The 19,300-nt window shown below is 38.8% G+C and overlaps 1 protein-coding gene and 1 non-coding gene across 4 annotated transcripts in view; both read right to left on the bottom strand.

The window, feature by feature from the left end:
- Positions 1-12,209: 12,209 nt before the first annotated feature.
- The window catches only part of SMIM19 (small integral membrane protein 19), an 11,950-nt gene continuing 4,859 nt past the window's right edge, over positions 12,210-19,300 (bottom strand). For all 3 annotated transcript variants that reach the window (XM_081809741.1, XM_081809746.1, XM_006735342.3), the window contains exons 3-4: positions 17,555-17,679; positions 12,210-13,345 (exon numbers count right to left, since the gene is read on the bottom strand). In XM_081809741.1, coding sequence (XP_081665867.1) covers positions 13,281-13,345; positions 17,555-17,679 — 190 coding nt within the window. In that variant the 3' untranslated portion in view covers positions 12,210-13,280. The remainder of the gene's footprint in view (positions 13,346-17,554; positions 17,680-19,300) is intronic.
- Positions 16,788-16,951, bottom strand: LOC115941586 (U1 spliceosomal RNA). Its single transcript, XR_004076321.1, has one exon. It is a non-coding gene; the product is annotated as a U1 spliceosomal RNA (small nuclear RNA).

The raw sequence follows: 19,300 nt of genomic DNA, 5'->3' as shown, positions 1-19,300 counted from the left end.
TTTTTTTTTAAAGATTTTATTTATTTATTTGAGAGAGAGAGAATGAGAGAGAGCAAGCACATGAGAGGGGGGAGGGTCAGAGGGAGAAGCAGACTCCCTGCCGAGCAGGGAGCCTGATGCGGGACTCGATCCAGGGACTCCAGGATCATGACCTGAGCCGAAGGCAGTCGCTTAACCAACTGAGCCACCCAGGCGCCCCCTCATGAAGTTTTGGATGCATAAGACACCTGTACATTCCTTTACCAAGAGAAAGCTTTAGAAAAAAAAAAAAAAGATTTTATTTATTTGCCAGAGAGAGAGAGAGAGAGAGAAGGCACAAGCAGGGGGAGTGGCAGGCAGAGGGAGAAGCAGGCTCCCCGCTGAGTAAGGAACCCAATGCAGGAGTCGATTCCAGGACCCTGGGATCATGACCTAAGCTGAAGGCAGATGCTTAACTGACTGAGCCTCCCAGGCGTCCTGAAAGCTATTTTTTTTTTTTAAGATTTTATTTATCTATTTGAGAGAGAGAGAGAGAGTGCGGGAAGGGGTAGAGGGAGAGGGAGAGAATCCCAAACAGACTCCACATTGTGTGTGGAGCCTGATGAGGGTCTCAATCTCACCACCATCTCAGATGATGAACTGAGTGGAAACCAAGAGTCAGACACCCAACTGACTGAGCTACCCAGGTGCCCTGACCAAGAGAAACCTTGAGTAAGTTCCTCTTGTTTATAACCAAAATATCCCAAAGGTACCTATCCATATGTTTTCTACATAGCAATAGAATAATTGCAATTTTCACATTTTTCACTGGAGATAATAGTAACTTGTTCAATACATACTTATTATAGCTAAGGCATCTTTTTGTTCTTTTAATAACCACACAAAAGTGGACTCATATTCAACTTGTCACCCACTGATCTCTTTTTAACTGTCTACACTTTTTATTCCTAAGTGGGTACTACCATGTTTACTGTGACTGAAATCATGAGGCCTCATTATGGTTAGATTCATCTTTTTGAATTAACCATGTTGATTATGTGTATGGCCATGTAAACTTTGTTGCTGTATAAGATGATATTAATTCCACTTTATATTTACAGTTGTTGGCATCCAAAATTTTTACATGAAAGTGGAAAACTCAGATAGCAATTTGGTGCATTGGTAGAAGGACCCAGTAAAAATGTAGGACACTACATTTACTTATATGTTACTCATTTACTTATATGTTAATTCTATTTAATGTGTTTTAAAAATATAATAAAACCTCCCTAAGTCAGTCTTCTATGATTTCACCTTTGTAGTAGTTCATACAGTAACTGGGTTGAGTGAATTTTTTATTAAAAAAATTTTTTGTACTGTGTAATAGAACACAGGCACCAAAATCCAAACAAAACAAATATATAGCTCAATGAGTAATTACAAGACAGACACACCCTTATAATTAACCACCCAGGCCAAGAAATAGAACTTTGCCATCCACCCTGGAAGCCGCCCCCTGTGCCCCATCACAATCACAACCCCCTAGAGGTAAATTTTTAATTATATAAATGATAAAATGATAGGTAAGCAATAGTGTAAATAATTTCAAAGAGAATGTTTAATGTATCAGGCTAATTTTTCATTTTTAAAATAATTTTTAAATCCTGCTTGTAGTAAAAAATTTACGGTAATATTGGAATACTCATGACTGTATGGTTTATTGTGTACTCTCTATAGATAGGTGATAGCCAGGTAGATAGACAGACATGAATATAGTTTTAATATATTATCCTAGGTAGCCAGACACTTATATAGTTTCAATATATTATCCTCACTACACCCTGCAATGTGTTATTTTAACAGATGAAGAAGCCAAAATCAAAGATAAGGAAATTTGCTCAAGGGACAAACCTAGAATTGAAATCAAGTAGATCTAACACTCCTTTCCAGTATATCCTGCTATGATAATTCTAAGTGGTTCTTATTTGTTCATTAAAACAGGTTTGCCTGTTATTTTATGCATGTAGTTGTGTTACTGTATGCTATTGAAAACAAGAAACTTTTATTTTTAAAATCATGTAATACAAATATTTCACTTCTGAGAATGGTCTTTTTTCTTGATTTATCCTTGTATGTGCTTCACTTTATTCTTAGCCTAAATTATATAGCCTGGCTCAAAGCGAGTATACAACAACAACAACTCCTATGGAATCCATATTCTGTCAGACACCAGGCCGAGCAATTAACACTGGGAATTTCATTTAACCCTGAAAAAGGTTCTTTGAGATGGGCGTTGTTCTCTCCATCTTAGAGGTGGGGGCACAGGGCGCTGCTGGTAAGAAGAGCTGGATGTATCATTGGCCACAGTTCACAGCGCTAGCACTTCCAACGCATGCCCACTCTACACTGTACACCACCTGACTTCCGGGTCTCTGTGGGCACCCGAACTGCAGGAGACTTTTTTTTTTTTAACTTGAATATGCTTGAGTCACTCAACAGAACATAGAGCAATAAAAGAGATACACTGGGTGAAGCAAATGAACGAACCCCAAGTCCTATCTGTGCTCCCAAGACTGTGTCTCTTGGCTTTCTTTCCCTAATTTACAACGTGTCAGGGTAAGTGTTTTGAGGGAAAAGGTAGACTTCATCCAGTCATCAATAGAAAGCTCTGGTGGCTGAAGTTTCCATGACTCACAGAAAGGATACACAGGAGAAGAGGTACTGAAAACTTCCTTTCATACTTAATCATTACCATGGATATTTTTTAAAATATCAGACTGTTACGGCAGAGTGGCAATGAAAGAATAACTTTTTCAATATGAACTGAAGTTATTTTGAATTTAGTTTGTGCAGCAACTTATGTAAACCTGCCTATCACTGTAAAAAAGCTTGTCTTCTGTGTTTTCAAAGTCATAATTTAAATGACAACCAAATATGTTAAGTGGCTTTTGTAAACTCGCTACAATCTTTGCATGCCCAGACTTGTCTGGTACAAAATGTACAAAACAGACATGTGATTTATAAACTATGGAGTAGTCAAATGAATACAAAGAAAATGAAAAGAATTCTCTATATTTGAGTGTTTGGGAGTGATACTTTAAAAATATTGTAAGAAAAACTTATTTGCTGCCATTTGTTTGACTTTTATCTCAAACAGATTGAATAAGGCTAATAAATTAGGTATGTTAATTATTCCCCATCAGTATATCTGGAAACAATGCTTGAACCTCCAAATCATTTTGTTTCTATTATGAGGATCACAGAAACATAGAGTCGAAAGGATCTCAAGAGAGAACAAAATTCTGGTTTTTGACATTTGACATTGGGCTGCTCCTTAATTTCTCTGCATCCATATTTCCTTCTGAAAAAATGGAGTTGTTTTTTTTTTTTAAAGATCTTATTTATTTATTTGACAGAGAGAGACACAGCGAGAAAGGGAACACAAGCAGGGGGAGTGGGAGAGGGAGAAGCAGGCTTCCCGTGGAGCAGGGAGCCCGATGCGGGGCTCGATCCCAGGACCCTGGGATCATGACCTGAGCTGAAGGCAGATGCTTAACGACTGAGCCACCCAGGCACCCCTGAAAAAAAATGGAAATATTATCATTACCTGAAGGATGACACAGAAGACTGATGATTCTTGATATAGTCAAAGTGAGTGATGACCTAGTTGTGTGTTCAGAGATGACAATTTGGCCTAGATTACTTGATTCATGTACTTTTTAAGTTTTCATTGGCTAACTGCCTTCCTGGTATCGCACAGAAAGCTAAAGAATACATACATTATAGGGCGCCTGTGTGGGTCCGTCGGTTGAGCCTCTGGCTCTTGACTTCCACTCAGATCATGATCTCGGGGCCCTGAGATCAGCCCCTCCGTCAGGCTCAGTGTGGAGTCTGCTCAAGATTCTCTCTCTCTCCCTCTCCCTTTGCCCCTTCCCCCTGCTCACCCACGCACGCACACACTCTCTCTCTTTCTAATAAATAAATAAAATTTTCAAAAAAAAAAAAAAGGAATACTTACTCTAGCGGCCTGGAAGCATTAGGGATTCCATTCTTGTCTGATTTTGATCTTCAAACTTTTAAATATATAAAGTAGTTACACAGTGAAAGAATATTGAACAACAACAACAACATTGCCAAGGATCATTACGTTTCTCTCCAAGGGGCTCAGGTATCATATCATTAAGAATATGACCATCCCTGGGGTAAAGGCAGTCTTATTCCCATTTAAGAAATGAACAAATTGGGGCCTAGTAAGGTTAATGATATGCTCAAATTCAAATAAATACAGCCCTGAGCAAAACAAGGCTGGAACTCAGATTTCAAATTCTGTCTTCTATTAACTAAACTGTTACCTAGTTCATTTTTTAATCTATATTGGTGCTTTTAAAGTTGTCTGGAAACATACAAAAATGTAGAGTTGCCTTTGTAATAAGTGGGACTTTATACAAACTAAATCAAATTCAAATTTTATTGTAACTTCTTGGAGAAGGATGAACTAGATCCTTTTGATTGGCCCAAAATGACTAATTATAATAGAGTTCAAAAGGAAAAAAGATGATTTGGACCACAAAGTGACTTCACTCCATTCAGAATTGTTTCAAGCTAAATTTACACTCAGACAGCTTGAAAAAGCCAATGTCAAGCTCAGTCAGAGCTGCCGGCCAACAGAACGGTGTCTGCATGTGTCATATGTTGGTTAACACATTCAGCTGAAATTTCTCCACAGCTCTAACTACGGACTAGTGTTTCTAAAAATCATTTAATCCTTTTAAAGCAGATGAGATTTGCCAGGGTCCTTTTTTTAATAAACAAAGAAAGGGTATGTTTTACAAGTATTAAGTTAACAGAAGTAAGAATTGTTATTAATTCTCTTTCACCATGGCAATGGGCCACAGGCCATTAAGCAAGGCACCTAAGAAGTTGCCAGAAACATCCAGAACCTTAAGTGAGGTTAGAATGCAAGTAAATAAGCAAATTGTGAGTAAATAAGCTTCTAACCACTTTTATTCATTTATAATTTGTAGATAAATGAAAACCTGTCCTCGGAACTGGTGTTTCTAAAACCCAGTCTCCAGTCTGCTGCAGAAAACCTCACAGGTGTTGAAGATGAAAAGAGAAGCTGAACTCTGATGATCCAAAGTCTCAACGAAGAAAGGGAACAACTGCTTTCCCAAAAAGATTTGTTGGTAAGAGCGCTGACAGCCCGAAAAGGGTGCTTAACGTTTGTCTGCAATGAGCCAGGCCAGCATCCCCTCCTGTGTTCTGGACTGTTGACATGTTTCCTCCCTCATAATTGATTTCCAATCAACAATATTCTGTTGATTGATATTTTGCTGATATACAAGACAGTAACCACATGTTCAGTCTTGCTTAAGAACTAGAGATTGTGGAAGATGGTGACTTAAGTAAATTCAAGATGTGCTGCTGTGGTAACTCACTAGATCTGAACATGACAAGGGAAGAAATTAATTTGTAAAAATGATCTCCTATGCCAGGTCTATGCTTTCAAAAAACAGAATTGGTCCCCTCAGGATTGTCTGAATACCAACTGGCAAATTTGTAGATTAGCTGTAACCTTGTCCCAGTCCCAGGCCAGCTGCCTTCCCTTCGGAATTCAGATAGCTGTGTACTTGCTGGTCATTATCATTAGGTATAATGAGTTTACAAAATTGCAAACCAATTAAAATGCCGGCATAGCAAAACCAATTTGGAAAGGCAAATGTATAACAAATAAACAAAAGTTAACATTTGTGGATTGTTTGCTTTTTTGGATTTTCCATGTAACCACTTTCATTGGTGTAATTAATGGAGATTTGATTGTTAAAAACATGTTTTAAAGATTTATTTATTTATTTGAGAGAGTGAGAGAGCATGCGAGCAGGGGAAGGGGCAGAGGAAGAGGGAGAGAAGCAGACTCCCTGCTGAGCGGGGAGCCCAACACAGAGCTTAATCCTAGGACCGCTGAGATCACCTTAGCCCAAATCAAGAGTCAGATGCCCAACTGACTGAGCTACCTAGGAGCCCCTTGAAAAATAATTATGTATTTTTAAGAAATTGTAATGCCTGAAATGTATACAGTATATTGTGTTCTGGAAGATTGCGGAGAAAAAAATCCATCCTCCTTTTTGCTTTATGGAGGGTATTAATATATACAGCCCACACGGCAAAGCACTAAGGTCTTCTGCCAACAGCCTTGTGAGGGAGCCATCTTGGGAGCAGCTTCTGCTGCCTCAGCTGAATGCAGCCCCAAACTCACTGCAACGTCATGGGAGACCTGGAGCTACCCAACTGCACTACTCTTGAATCCTTCAACTGTGGGATCATGTTTGTCATTTTAAGCCACTAAAAAAATAAATAAAATAAAATATGATACATTGTTGGGATTTAACCACTTTCACAAAGTACACTGGGCTTCTAGAAAGAGCTGCAAGAGCGGTAGTATCACTGTTGCTCTCTGTTGCACTAGAAAAATAAAAAAAACTTTCAAAACTGTTATTCCCTAGGCCTGACTCCTTCCTAGTATAGCACAACACTGGATTTGACCTGATCTAATCAAGTAAATATTTGTTAAACACCTAGTATTTGCAAGGTACTCTAGTAGATAAAGGAAAAAGTTGACACCAGAGAAAAGAAACAGTGATTACTTGTATCTGTGTTTTTTTTTTAAAAAAACAGTCCTAAAAAAAAAAAAAAAAAAAAAAAAGCATTAATAAACAGTATGTTTGTCAGAAATTGCTTTTTTATATACTTGCCTTTGTACCTCTCCTGTTTGCCCCTGGAGATATTTCTTCCCACCCAATCTTCACATTTCTCAATATTGCAAAGGTGCAGGACTGGGAGACTCACATTGTTCCCTTTTACTCATTTGTAAAACAGTACTCAAAAGATCATTAGCTGTTATCATCTATCTTGCTGCCTCACAGAGATGCGAAATAAAGCAGAGTTGACTGTGCCCTGTTTTGACAGATATAATTTGTTTTTTTAGGAGTTCCAATGCATTTAACAATTTTGAAGGGGAAAAGGTGACATTCTGATTGCTAAACTAAGATGATGGAGGAGGGCAGACCTGGAAATGGTAGCCAAATGAATAGGTGGAGTTTAGCTAATTGCTTATATGATATGAGGCCTTAAGAGGCCATAAAGCCTCTTATCTCTAAAAATTACCACTGCTCTGTAATGTCTGAAATCTTCATATCTCTCCAGTAAAAGGCTCTGTTAAAATGCAAAACAAATGCCCTGTGAGAAGTAACATTTTGATTGTTATGGGTCATTTATTCCTTTGTGGAAGTGTGTATTAGCTTCTTTCTTAGCAGTAGATTTTGAAGGAGAACAGAAATATTGAATGCTGTGGGATGAAGTAGAGAAGAAAGAAGCATAATGTTATCCAAGACCCCTTTGGACACCTTGTCTGTTCTTCAGTTTTGCCAAGGATTGGTATGACAAACACAAAAAAGAATCTGATTAACAAGAAATTGATTTACAAATATTTTTTCTATAATTAAAAAAAACCTCAAACTTATAGAAAAGTTATAATAGCACAAGAAACTTCTATATATTCTTTATCTTCACTTGGTAAAAGCACTATCATTGCGTCTCCCCAACTATTCATTCATTATATCTAGAGTTTGCTTAGATTTGAGTTTCTATCTGCTATCATTTCTCTTTTGCCCAAAGAATTTCCTTTAGTATTTCTTGTACAGCAAATCTGCTACTGATAAAGCCTTTCAATTTCATTTATCTAAACATATTTGAATAGCTACTTTAAAGTCCTTGTCTGCTAATTCAACATCTGGGTTGTCTTGGAGCCAGTTTATATTGACTATGTCAATATAGTCTTGACTATGGACTGCATTGTCCCATTTCTTCTCTCTCTCTCTCTTTTTTTTTAAGATTTTATTTATTTATTTGACAGAGAGAGACACAGCGAGAGGGAACACAAGCAGGGGGGAGTGGGAGAGGGAGAAGCAGGCTTCCCGCCGAGCAGGGAGCCCGATGCGGGGCTCGATTCCCATTTCTTCTCTTGACTATGGATCTCAGTTTCCTGTTCTTCTCATTCCTGTAATTATTTTATTGTATTTTAGACATTGTGGGTGATATGGTACAGAGATTCTAGATTCTGTTTTCTTCTTCTGAAAAGTGTTGTTTTTGTTCTAGCAGGCAATTTGGCAGGACTCAAACTCCATCTGTTATGGTGGACAGCAGTTGAAGACTGCTTATTTCTTTCAGTTTCTTAGCTGTTTGTTTTCTGCTAGGCTCCTTTCTGCCAGAGTCTGTGATTGTAGATTTGTAGTTCAGGGATCAATCAAGGACTTGTCAGTATTTATATGCAGATTTTGGGGTTCCCCCTTCTGTGGTTTGCTTCTTTCTGTAATGTTCCTTCTCACTTTCCAGTCTCTCCAGAAGCCCTGAATTCTGTCCTATTCCTCAAACCTATTTCACTGTAGCTTTCCACTTGAGTTCTAGCTATCTCAGCTATTAGACTAGGAAATACCTTCAGGCAAAAAACCATATAGACACAAACCTCAACCAATGCAGTCTTTTTCTTTCAAGGGTCATTTTCCTTCTGATTTGTCTGCTTATGGTTACCTTCAAATAGTTGTTTTTTATGTTTTGTTGTGAACTCATAATCATTATCTGTAAGAGTTAGCCTTATACAATTACTCTTCCATTGCCAGAAGTAGAACCAGATGCAGAATACTTTTTTAAAACATAAAAAATAAAACATCAGTTCCACAAATTGTTACAAGCAAATTAATTAATTCAACAAGAATTTACCAGGCATTTACTTTGGGCTAGTTACTATGCTAATACCAGGTGCTAGAATTTGCGATCTAAGAATTGTATTTGATTTTAGTCCACTTGAATGGACCTGGTTTCTTAAATCTCAAAATAAAATGTTATTCAGAGATACTTGCGATCACTTCCCCCAAAATGAGTACATTAAACACACATTTACTTGTTCTGTCATGAATACTTTACCTTTATATGGTGCATTTTTTCAAGAAATTCAGATTTCTGAGGCCAGAAGCATTTGCAGTTAAGTTTAACAACACCAACAGTTGGTTACAGTTAAAAACCTCTCTCTCTGTTTTCATCTTATTTTTCCTTCCCTTCCCCTATGTCCATCTGCTTTGTTTCTTAAATTCTGCATATCAGTGAGATCATATAATTGTCTTTCTCTGATTGGCTTATTTCGCTTAGCATAATACCCTCTAGCTCCATCCATGTCATTGCAAATGGCAAGATTACATTCTTTTTGATGGCTGAGTAATATTCCATTGTATATATGTACCACATCTTCTTTATCCATTCATCTGTCAATGGATATCTGGGCTCTTTCCATAGCTAGGCTATTGTGGACATTGCTGCTATAAACAATTGGGGTGCAGGTGTCCCTTTGAATCACTATGTTTGTATCCTTTGGATGAATCCCTAGTAGTGCCATTGCTGTGTCATAGGGTAGCTCTGTTTTTAACTTTTTGAGGAGTCTCCATACTGTTTTCCAGAGTGGCTGCACCAGTTTGCATTCCCACCAACAGTGTAAGAGAGTTCCCCCTTCTCTACATCCTCACCATCTGTTGTTTTCTGAGTTGTTAATTTTATCCATTCTGACCATGTGAGGTGATACCTCATTGTGGTTTTGATTTGTAGGGCAGACCATAAGAAACTCTTAACTACAGGAAACAAACTGAGGGTTGCTGGAGAGGAGGTGGGTGGGGGGGTAGAGATAATTGGTGATGGGCATTAAGGAGGGCACTTGATAGAATGAGCACTGGGTGTTATATGCAACTGATAAATCACTAAATTCTACCCCTGAAACTAGGAAAAAAACAAAACAAAACAAAACCCAACTTTCTTCAGCTAGTTTGAAATGTGTCAAAATGTTTTTCATAAAAATCCCTGTGGTGGAGCCACTCTTTCCTCACAGCGAAACCTCTGACCTTCGAAACTAGAAACATCAAAAATAAAAGTGAACAACACAGAGGGCCCTCAGCATCAAATTGGGGGCTAGACTACTACCCATAAGCCTGGACAGTGAGCAGCCTCCCTTGGATTTATCTCCCCTTCCTACCTAGAATGTGGGATGTTACTAATCTATATAATCAGCTTTCATTTTTTACTATATCTGAATAAAATAAAGGTGGAGAATACATCAGTATGAAATCCGATGCTAAATGCTCCTCATTTATTTTGGGGTGAGGGTCAAGGACAGGAGGATGAGCTGCTGCTGAGTTTCCACATGGCCTCAGGAGTTCGTAGGGCTTACCCCCTTGGTTCTGGAGCCTCTTGCCTCATCCTTACTCTCACATCCTCATTCAAGACTGTGCTGTGCATAGACTTGCAGGAGGCTGAAGAGGGACAAGAAGAGGGGTAGGAAAATTTTCTTGCTTTATAGTTTTGTATAGGTTCAGCTCTGGCTTTAGTGGGGCGGGGGGTGGGGGGATCCACCAGGAAACAGATTTAAGACTAAGCTCGAGTTCCCACTCTGGGATCCTCACAGTTTTACATAGGCTGGAGGTGAGCCAAGTGTCCTTTCTATTTCCATTTGGTTTTTCGGCCCCTATTCCTGTTCTGATTCTACTAGACTAGCATAGCCTCTAGAAGATCACAAGCAGCTAGCACAGTCTATACACCACAACTGCTTGTTGAACTAAGGACTTGGCTCCATAGAATATACTTTTGTCCCTCCCCCCTTTAATTATATTTTCTAAGTTAAATGTATTCTCATCTTAATCATGGAAATGACTTCTATTATGGTAATTTTATCTATTTCTCCTCCATCCTTAAAATAGTTCTGACATTACAGCAATGCAACTCTGCATTTCATTTATGAATCATAAATAATTCCACCTGAATAGGTCAATAGCAAACACCTGTGCCCTCTGGAGGCTCACGTCTTCCCTTAGGGCAGCCAGCTGGCGTTAGCTAAACGCCCACTGATTTACCACGATGGAGCTGTGTGCCCACAGCGAGGCTGACCAGTGCTTACTGCTGAAGATCTGCGTTAACAAGAGAAGAAACGAGGAAAAGGAGAACACAAGTGTTAGTTACCAGTTTATTAGTCATTCCAGTTTTCTTCCAAAGAAAACAGTTCCACTGAACCCTTGGATGGGTGGGGTGGGGGGGCAGAGGCGGAACAATCAGCTGGTGTGGGCTTTGAAGTGTGGCTGCAGGGCTTCCAGCCCTTTCCCAGCTCAGCTGTTGAAGCAGGGCAGCAACTTCAAAGGCGGACTTGCTGTTGTTCCTGCCAGGGGTGGGGGGTGATTCCCATCAGTTGGCTTTAGAGAAAAGATGAGGAGGAATTCATCCTCTTCCTTGCCAAGGTTTGATGCTCACCAAACGATCTACCAGCTTTTGGTTCTGACTGTCTCTATCTAGTGGGTGCAGATCAACAACAACCGCAGTCAATTTCTTTGGGATTTACATTTATTTATGTACACTATTTTTACAAATCATCTGAGATGGCCAGTTTTGTAATTTGTCCAGATTGTGCAACACGTCAGTGATACAAGGAAACTGCTCTGATTACATTTTCTGCTCAAAGACATATAAAGTGGCTTTCCTAAGAGCAAAGCAGAGTTTAAGAAGATTGCCCCCTTGCTGCCCTACAACCCCCTGCCCGTAATTATAACTGTTTACATCCTAAAGTCAGTTTTTCATTCTGTGTATTGGTAGTGCATTCAGACTCTTCTGTGAGTCAAGAAAGAGTTATTCCCTTTAGTCAACAATTCACCTTGTACAAGAAAGACATTTTTGAATAATATAATTAAATTAAAAGCAAATGTAATTTCCCTCAATAATTTTATTTGGTCTAAACCTTTCCATTTAAAATTTATGTTCTTTACTTCAAATTATAAAGGGAAAAGGAAACAATCCTTGAAATATTAACTTTTTTTTTAAAGATTTTATTTTTTATTTATTTGACAGAGAGACACGCAGCAAAAGAGGGAACACAAGCAGGGGGACTGGGAGAGGGAGAAGCAGACTCGCCGCTGAGCAGGGAGCCCGATGCAGGGCTCAATCCCAGGACCCTGGGATCATGACCTGAGCCGAAGGCAGACGCTTAACTGACTGAGCCACTCAGGCGCCCCTAACTCTAACTCTTAAAATTAAGAATAGCTTTGATTCAAAAACTAATTCTTGGACAGTGATGTGGACAGGTAAATTTCCCTGCCACTACCTCCCACTAACTTTTATTTAAATAAATATGAAAAATTAGGTAAAAACATTTCAATGTACGGTACAAGATATGAGTCTTCAGGGAAGTTTATTATGCTAGAAAAGTGTAAGTAACCAGTCACATTAAACGAGAGTTACATGACCAAAAAAGCAAGTTGCCAACACTAGTAGAGAGGTGCCCATTTATTCAGCAGCATGGTTCCAGCATGGCTCTAGCATGGTCCAAAGAAGACTGTTCTGGTGGGAATGAAATTGTGGGATTAAAAAAAAAAAGCAAACAAACTCCTGGGAACACAATGAAGGGAAAACATTCCAATCACAGAAAGCTTCCACAATTAGCAGATGGGCATGCTTCATGAAGAGAGTAGAAAAGACAGTCTCCTGTGCAAGTTCGGAAGAAGCAAAGATCGTTAATTCAATTAAAGTGCGGTGACGACAGCAGGGAGAACACAAATCCGTCCACTATCCATATTACATTCATCACAGAATACAACTGAAGAGGATTATGTTCTTCCAATGATGGGATTTTTACTTTTTTTTTAAAGATTTTATTTATTTATTTGACAGAGAGAGACACAGTGAGAGAGGGAACACAAGCAGGGGGAGTGGGAGGGGGAGAAGCAGGCTTCCCGCCAAGCAGGGAGCCCGATGCGGGGCTCGATCCCAGGACCGTGGGATCAAGACCTGAGCTGAAGGCAAATGCTTAACAACTGAGCCACCCAGGTGCCCCGGGATTTTTACTTTTTAATTTTGCAAAAATGTTTAAACCAAAGTGGCATAATCTCCAGAGTCTCACTTCCAAAGATGTATTTTTATTCCTGACTGATTGTATCCTGAAGAAATCAAAGGTCTTCACAAGGTAAAATCACCATCTCTGGTTATATTCTATCTTTCTAAGTATGTGCAGACTCTCTGCGTCCAGGTATTTTGACTGCTCCCCCCCCCTTTTTTTTGTATAATAAATGACTTGGAGATGTAATTTTAAAAAGCAAAACAAAACAAAAAACTGGGAAAAATGACAAGTAAAATGATTTTAGGGACATAGGGTTTAAAAAGAAAATGCTGTTCATGGATTTAGTATATTTAGGAGCTTACTACCACACTGCTGAACCATTATTTAATGTTGTTCATTTTCTGTGATTTTATTCCAACGAGAGTTGCACACTGTCAGCTTGGTTTTGTGGCTGTTGATAGTCATACTTCCTTGCTATTAAAAAACAAAACAAAACACAACAAAAGAAAGAGATAAAATTAATAAAAATAGCAAAATAATTATTAGCTAACATCATTAAATTGCAGTCAAGTCATGATTCTCAGTAAAGAATTAGCTTAGAATTAAATATTTTTTTTCATTAGAGGAAATTTATTATACTTTGTAATCCTTAATTTCTCAACACTGCTGATATCCATTTTTATATATTTACTTTATTATTATTATTTGTATATCAGGATTATTCAGAGCTTTAAACTATAAGGTAACCATTAATTAAGCTATTAAAGTTAATTAATATTTTTAAAAAAGATTTTACTTGTTTATTTATTTGAGAGAGAGCATGTGTGCATGAGTTGGGGGAGGGAGGGGGAGGAGCAGAGGGAGAGGGACAAGCAGACTCTGCGCTGAGTGTGGAGCTGGATGCGGGGCTTGATCTCACAACCCTGAGATCATGACCTGAGGCAAAATCAAGTCAGATGCTTAGCGACTGAGCCATCCAGGCGCCCCAAGTTAAATTAGCATTTTATAATTTCCTTCTTTCTTATCTCCCACTTCCACCTTAAGATAAGTTAGTAGTAATGCTTTTGTCCGCATAAGGAATTTGTATTTCAACTTTTAAGTCTAAGAGACTTATTATTGAACATTGTCAGTGATATAAACTAGAAGAAAAACAGATACTCATTCTGTATTTTTTTTGTACTTCTGAGAAATGTTTGTTGAAGAAGAATGGTTTTAACCTGCAACTAGAGAAAGTATGGAGTTAAAATCTTTGTGAATATCATTCCTTGCCTAGAGTTAAAACTTTCACTCTGTTCTTTAAGTTTTAACTAGCCAAGAAAGAGATACTATTTATTTATGCTACTCAGGGTGCATCCAAATTTTTGTGGCCTAAAGTTTATACAATTTTGGGAGTCCTCTTTAAGAAAAAGAATTTTGTTATTTCCTCTTGAACCGCCAGACTGTCAGGACTATATAGGTCACAAACACTAAGAATGATCCAATGTGATGGGATTCATTAAATGTGCAAGTCCACACATATACTATTTATAAGAAAAATGGCTTCTAAAGATGTTTGCATCCTAGTCCCCAACATCTGTGAATATGTTACTTAACAGGACAAACAGGACTTTGAAGATGTGATTAAGGTAAGGATCTTGCGAGGGGGAGATTACCCTGTATTATCTGGCCCAACCTAAACACATGGGCCTTAAAAATCAGACACCCTTTCCTTAGTGCAGAGAAAGACTAAGAAATAAAAAAGGAAGAATGATCAGAAAGATTAAATGCTGCTGGCTCCCAAGATGGAGGCAGAGGGCCATAAACCAAGCAATGTGGTGGCCTCTAGAAGCTGGAAAAGGCAAAGTTACAGACTCTCTTCTAGAACCTCCAGAAAGAGTACCCTACTGACACCTTGGTTTCAGACTGTTGTAGAACTTTTCCGCTACAAAACTGTAAGATCGTACATTTGCGTTGTTTTAAGCCACAAGATTTGTAGTAACTTGTTACAGCAGCAGTAGAAAATCAACACACCTTACAAACACAGGAAATCTGATAAAAATGATATATTTTATGGCATTGCCATCAAAGAAGAAAAAAACCTGTACACTTGGTTTGTAATAGTATATGTATGTTACTGAGTGTATTACTGATAGGAAATAGCTTTGTTTTGACTGGGCATCCATGGAAACTTAATTCTTTATAATTTTCCATATAGAACTTCTGACTCTGTACTTTCGTTTTTTAGTATTTAAGTTTTTTTAAAGAACTTTTTTTATCGTGGTTAAGTATACACAAATATTACCATTTTAACTATTTCTCAGTGCACAGTTCATAGTGCTTTGCAACCCTCACATCCTCCATCCACAGAGCTCTTCCGATCATCCCAAACTGAACTCCACACCTATTAAACAATCACTCCCCACTCCCTCTGGCAACCATCATTCTACTTTCTGTCTCTGCAAATTTGCCTCCTATAAGTAAAATATGTGTTCTTTTGTGACTGGTTTATTTGCCTTCATAAGAATAATTATGAAGCATAATGTCCTCGGGTTCATCTGTGCTGTAGCATGTGTCAGAATTTCCTTCCTCCTAAAGACTGAATAACATCCTATTGTATTTCTCTACCACATTTTGTGTATCTGTCAAGGACACTTGGGTTGTTTCCGCCTTTTGGCTATTGTGAATAATGCTGCTATGTTAAATTTTACTTCTTATTTTGAACTGGTAACATATGCAGATGGTACAAAATGCAAAAGGAACAAAGAAGTGTATCTTCCTCCTACCTGATCAATCCTGCAGCTACCCACCCACTTCCTTCCCCTAAAGGAACTGCTCTCACTAGTTGAGATAAAATTTGTGCTTAAGACTTCAGAGGTTCTACTTGTGTTTATGCGTATACACACACACAGACACACACACACACTTTTCTATTTTTCACCTGAAATTCTATTCCACCCAAGACATATACTAGTGATATCTCGGTGATCATCCTTTCTTGCTTCTTTTTTTTTTAAATTTAATTTTATTATGTTATGTTAGTCATCATACATCATTAGTTTTTGATGTAGTGATCCACGATTCACTGTTTTCGTATAACACCCAGTGCTCCATGCAGTATGTGCCCTCCTTAATACCCATCACTGGGCTAACCCATCCCCCCATCCCCCTCTTGCTTCTTTCTATGCACACACACACCTGAGTTTTTACTGTAGACATCTTTAAAAAATGTCCAGTCTTTTCCCCTTAAATCCCACACAATCCCATCAAGGTAATGAATGTTAATAATCTGATGCATATCTTTCCAAGCCTTCCTCCATGCTTGCATAATTATATAGAACATTTATATTACACATAGATAACACAACGGATATTTTGGTCATTCGATTTTATAAGAGTAGCATCCTGGTATATATACTATTTTATCTTGCTCTTCTCACTTAATAATACACCTTGGAAACCACAATTCATTCTTTTTTTTTTTTTAATTTTTAATTTTTTAGAAAGATTTTTATTTATTTACTTGAGAGAGAACACGCATGAGCAGGGAAAGAGGCAGAGGGAGAGGGAGAAGCAGACTCTCCACTGAGCAGGGAGCCCGATGTGGGGCTCGATCCCAGAACCCTGAGAATGACCTGAGCTGAAGGCAGACGCTTATCCGACTGAGCCATCTAGGTGCCCAACCACAACTCATTCTTTTAAATGGTAGCATAAAAGGCTGTGGCTTAGATGTACAATTCATTCTGGCTCCATACATTTTAAACTTTATTTCTTTTCACTGACATACATACTCATAGTGTTCAGTACTATATGACATATTAATATTGAGACATGAACTCTGGCCTTGCACATTGATATCGCATGCCATATTCCTGAAAGCTGTTGGGTTTTTCGTTCGTTTGTTTGTTTGTTTTTTAAGTAGGCTTTTTTTTTTTTTAAACAGGGGAAAGCGCGAACGCAGTCCCCCACTACCACAAATTATGCAGTCGAGTTTCCCACATTTGGGGAAATCGCAGAGGTCAGCACATCCGGAGTGCAATGGATAAGCCTCGCCCTGGGAAAACCACCTTCGTGAACATGGTATCTCCCCTGTCAGGTAAGTAGGCTTCATGCCTAGCATGGAGCTCAAGGCAAGGCTTGAACTCATGATCCTGAGATCAAGACCTGAGCTGAGATCAAGAGTGGGATGCTTAACAGTCTGAGCCACCCAGTTGCCCCTGGAAGTCATTCTTATTTTGCTTTGGCTTGCAGTAATTTAGTTATAATAGAAATGACTGCAAACTCCATAAATACAAAATTCAAACCCAAACTAAATGCAGCTCCAACTCAACCTCAGCCAGATCCCCAAATGCTCTTGGTCACTTCAATGCTACTCCACATGAAGGGATGTGCAGAAGAGGGCAAATTAGAAGAGATAGCAATCTTAACTGATGGTTAAAATATTGAAATTGTGCAAAATTTAGAAAAATATCATCATATGAACACATTTCTAGGGCTGTTCTCAGGGTCCTGGAAGGGCCCCGTACAAGCAAAGGGTCTGGAAGCTTCAACTTCACAGCAGATCTGCCTTTGCTAATACTGTGCTGAGCATCTAAAAAGGGCATTACGTTTTCATTACGAATTATTTCTGATAACCGTTTGCTAATCGAACTCAATTCCAAAAAATCTATTTTAAACATGCCTCCATTCAACACAGAATATACTTACAAATGGAATACATTTCCAGTTGCTGTCTTAAACGGATTTTGCTTATTGTGTCATAAAAGCTGGGCTCTGATAAAGTTTCTGCTGTAGGTGGCACACTGAATATCCTCATAATTTTTCTTTTATTCCTAAAACATAAAACCAATATGTAAGGGAGATTTATATTAATAGCTACAGGACCGTACTGGACTCAGGACCATAGTAATCAGAAGCTACATTAAAAGGACTTAAGTAACAATGAGCTCATCTTCTCTTTTGTCTCTGTTGGATGCTTCCTTGCCTCAAGTGTTCTTCCCTTCACTAAAAAGTATGAAGCTGTCTGTGTACGGCCACAGGGCTCGAAGAAAGTGAAGAAAGCTGAGCACAGCCACTTCATACAACAAAGTGACGTACCTCTGCTGTGCTTCCACTCCTGTCCCCCTCCAAAAGTCTTATATGGCAAAATGCACCAACTAGAAAACATCTTCTTTTTCTCCTCCCTCTGGTGTCATCCAAATAAAGCTAAATTACTGGGTTAGAGAATAAACAGAATGCGAGTGGACCTTCATTTTGGAAAATAATGAATCACCACATTTCTTAAATACAATAGCATGGCCTTAGTGGGTTCATCTACTTAAAATCAACAACAGTGTCTCTCTGTTTTTAAAACAGGATGGTGGGGAGGAGGTGGGGGCTGTTTTTGGAGGAAAGCTGTTACCTGTGGAGCCTTCTCTCAGCCACTCCTGAGGCCAGGCTGCCAATGGGCCAGCTGCTCTGGGGCTCATGCGGCCTAGAAGGGCAAACCTGCCTGTCTGAGAGCAGGTGCTCCCCGGGCAAACATCAATTATTTCTCAATTACTAATTACTCTGATCTATGTAATGCTTTTCTAACCTTGGTAGAGAATACCAAGAAGCATGTGGCTATAAGGAGAGGCGACTTGGTCCAACTAATACCGTTTTTCCTCCTCAAAGCACCCACCTCTCTCTATATATATATTTAAAAGAAAGGAGCCAGGGAGTATGGAAAAGAATAAAATATGCTACAACATCTGGAATTAGAGCAGGAAATATTTATTGAGGATTTACCCTATGTGGCACACCAGGGACACAAAGGTTAAGGGTCAAAGTCCTTGTTCTGAAGGGACTGGAGTTTTTGTGGAACAGACAGACAAGTCGTCAGATAATACCATTATTATTCAGTAAGTGCTATGATACAGTTGTGTCCAAGAATCAGAAGGGAAAACTTAAAATGTGTGAAGAGAGAATTGCTAAAGACATAGGGATTAGGGTTTCTGCATTTCAGGGACACAGGCCAAAGAAATACGCTCATCCAAGAGTGACAGTGAACCCAGGCTGGATGACCAAACTGAGCTGTATTAGAAATGATAGAATGGGAAGGCAAAGCCAGTCAGGGTGCCCAGAGCTGCACTTAAATCTCCAGCTCTTAAAGCAATGGGCTCTTCAAAGCCAAACCGGCATCCAGGGCTCGAGAACAGACCTGAGGAGACAGTGCTTTCCTAGCAGGAACAAAAATGCTTATGAAATTATTTGTGTGCATTTAATTCGGAACAAACAAACAAACAAACGTGTCAACTTTTGAAATACTAAAAACTTTACCTCTTGGTTCCGGACTTCCAGCTCTATTACAAAGCTGTCATCATCAAGACAGCATGGTACTGGCACAAAAACAGACACATAGATCAATGGAACAGAATAGAGAGCCCAGAAATGGACCCTCAACTCTATGGTCAACTCATCTTCGACAAAGCA

Source organism: Leptonychotes weddellii, chromosome 2 (assembly GCF_054177405.1).
Source record: "Leptonychotes weddellii isolate Sample4059 chromosome 2, ASM5417740v2, whole genome shotgun sequence".
Classification (NCBI taxonomy): Eukaryota; Metazoa; Chordata; class Mammalia; order Carnivora; family Phocidae; genus Leptonychotes; species Leptonychotes weddellii.
The sequence above is the reverse complement of the archived record's forward strand: the minus strand, read 5'-3'. Positions and strand labels throughout refer to the sequence as shown.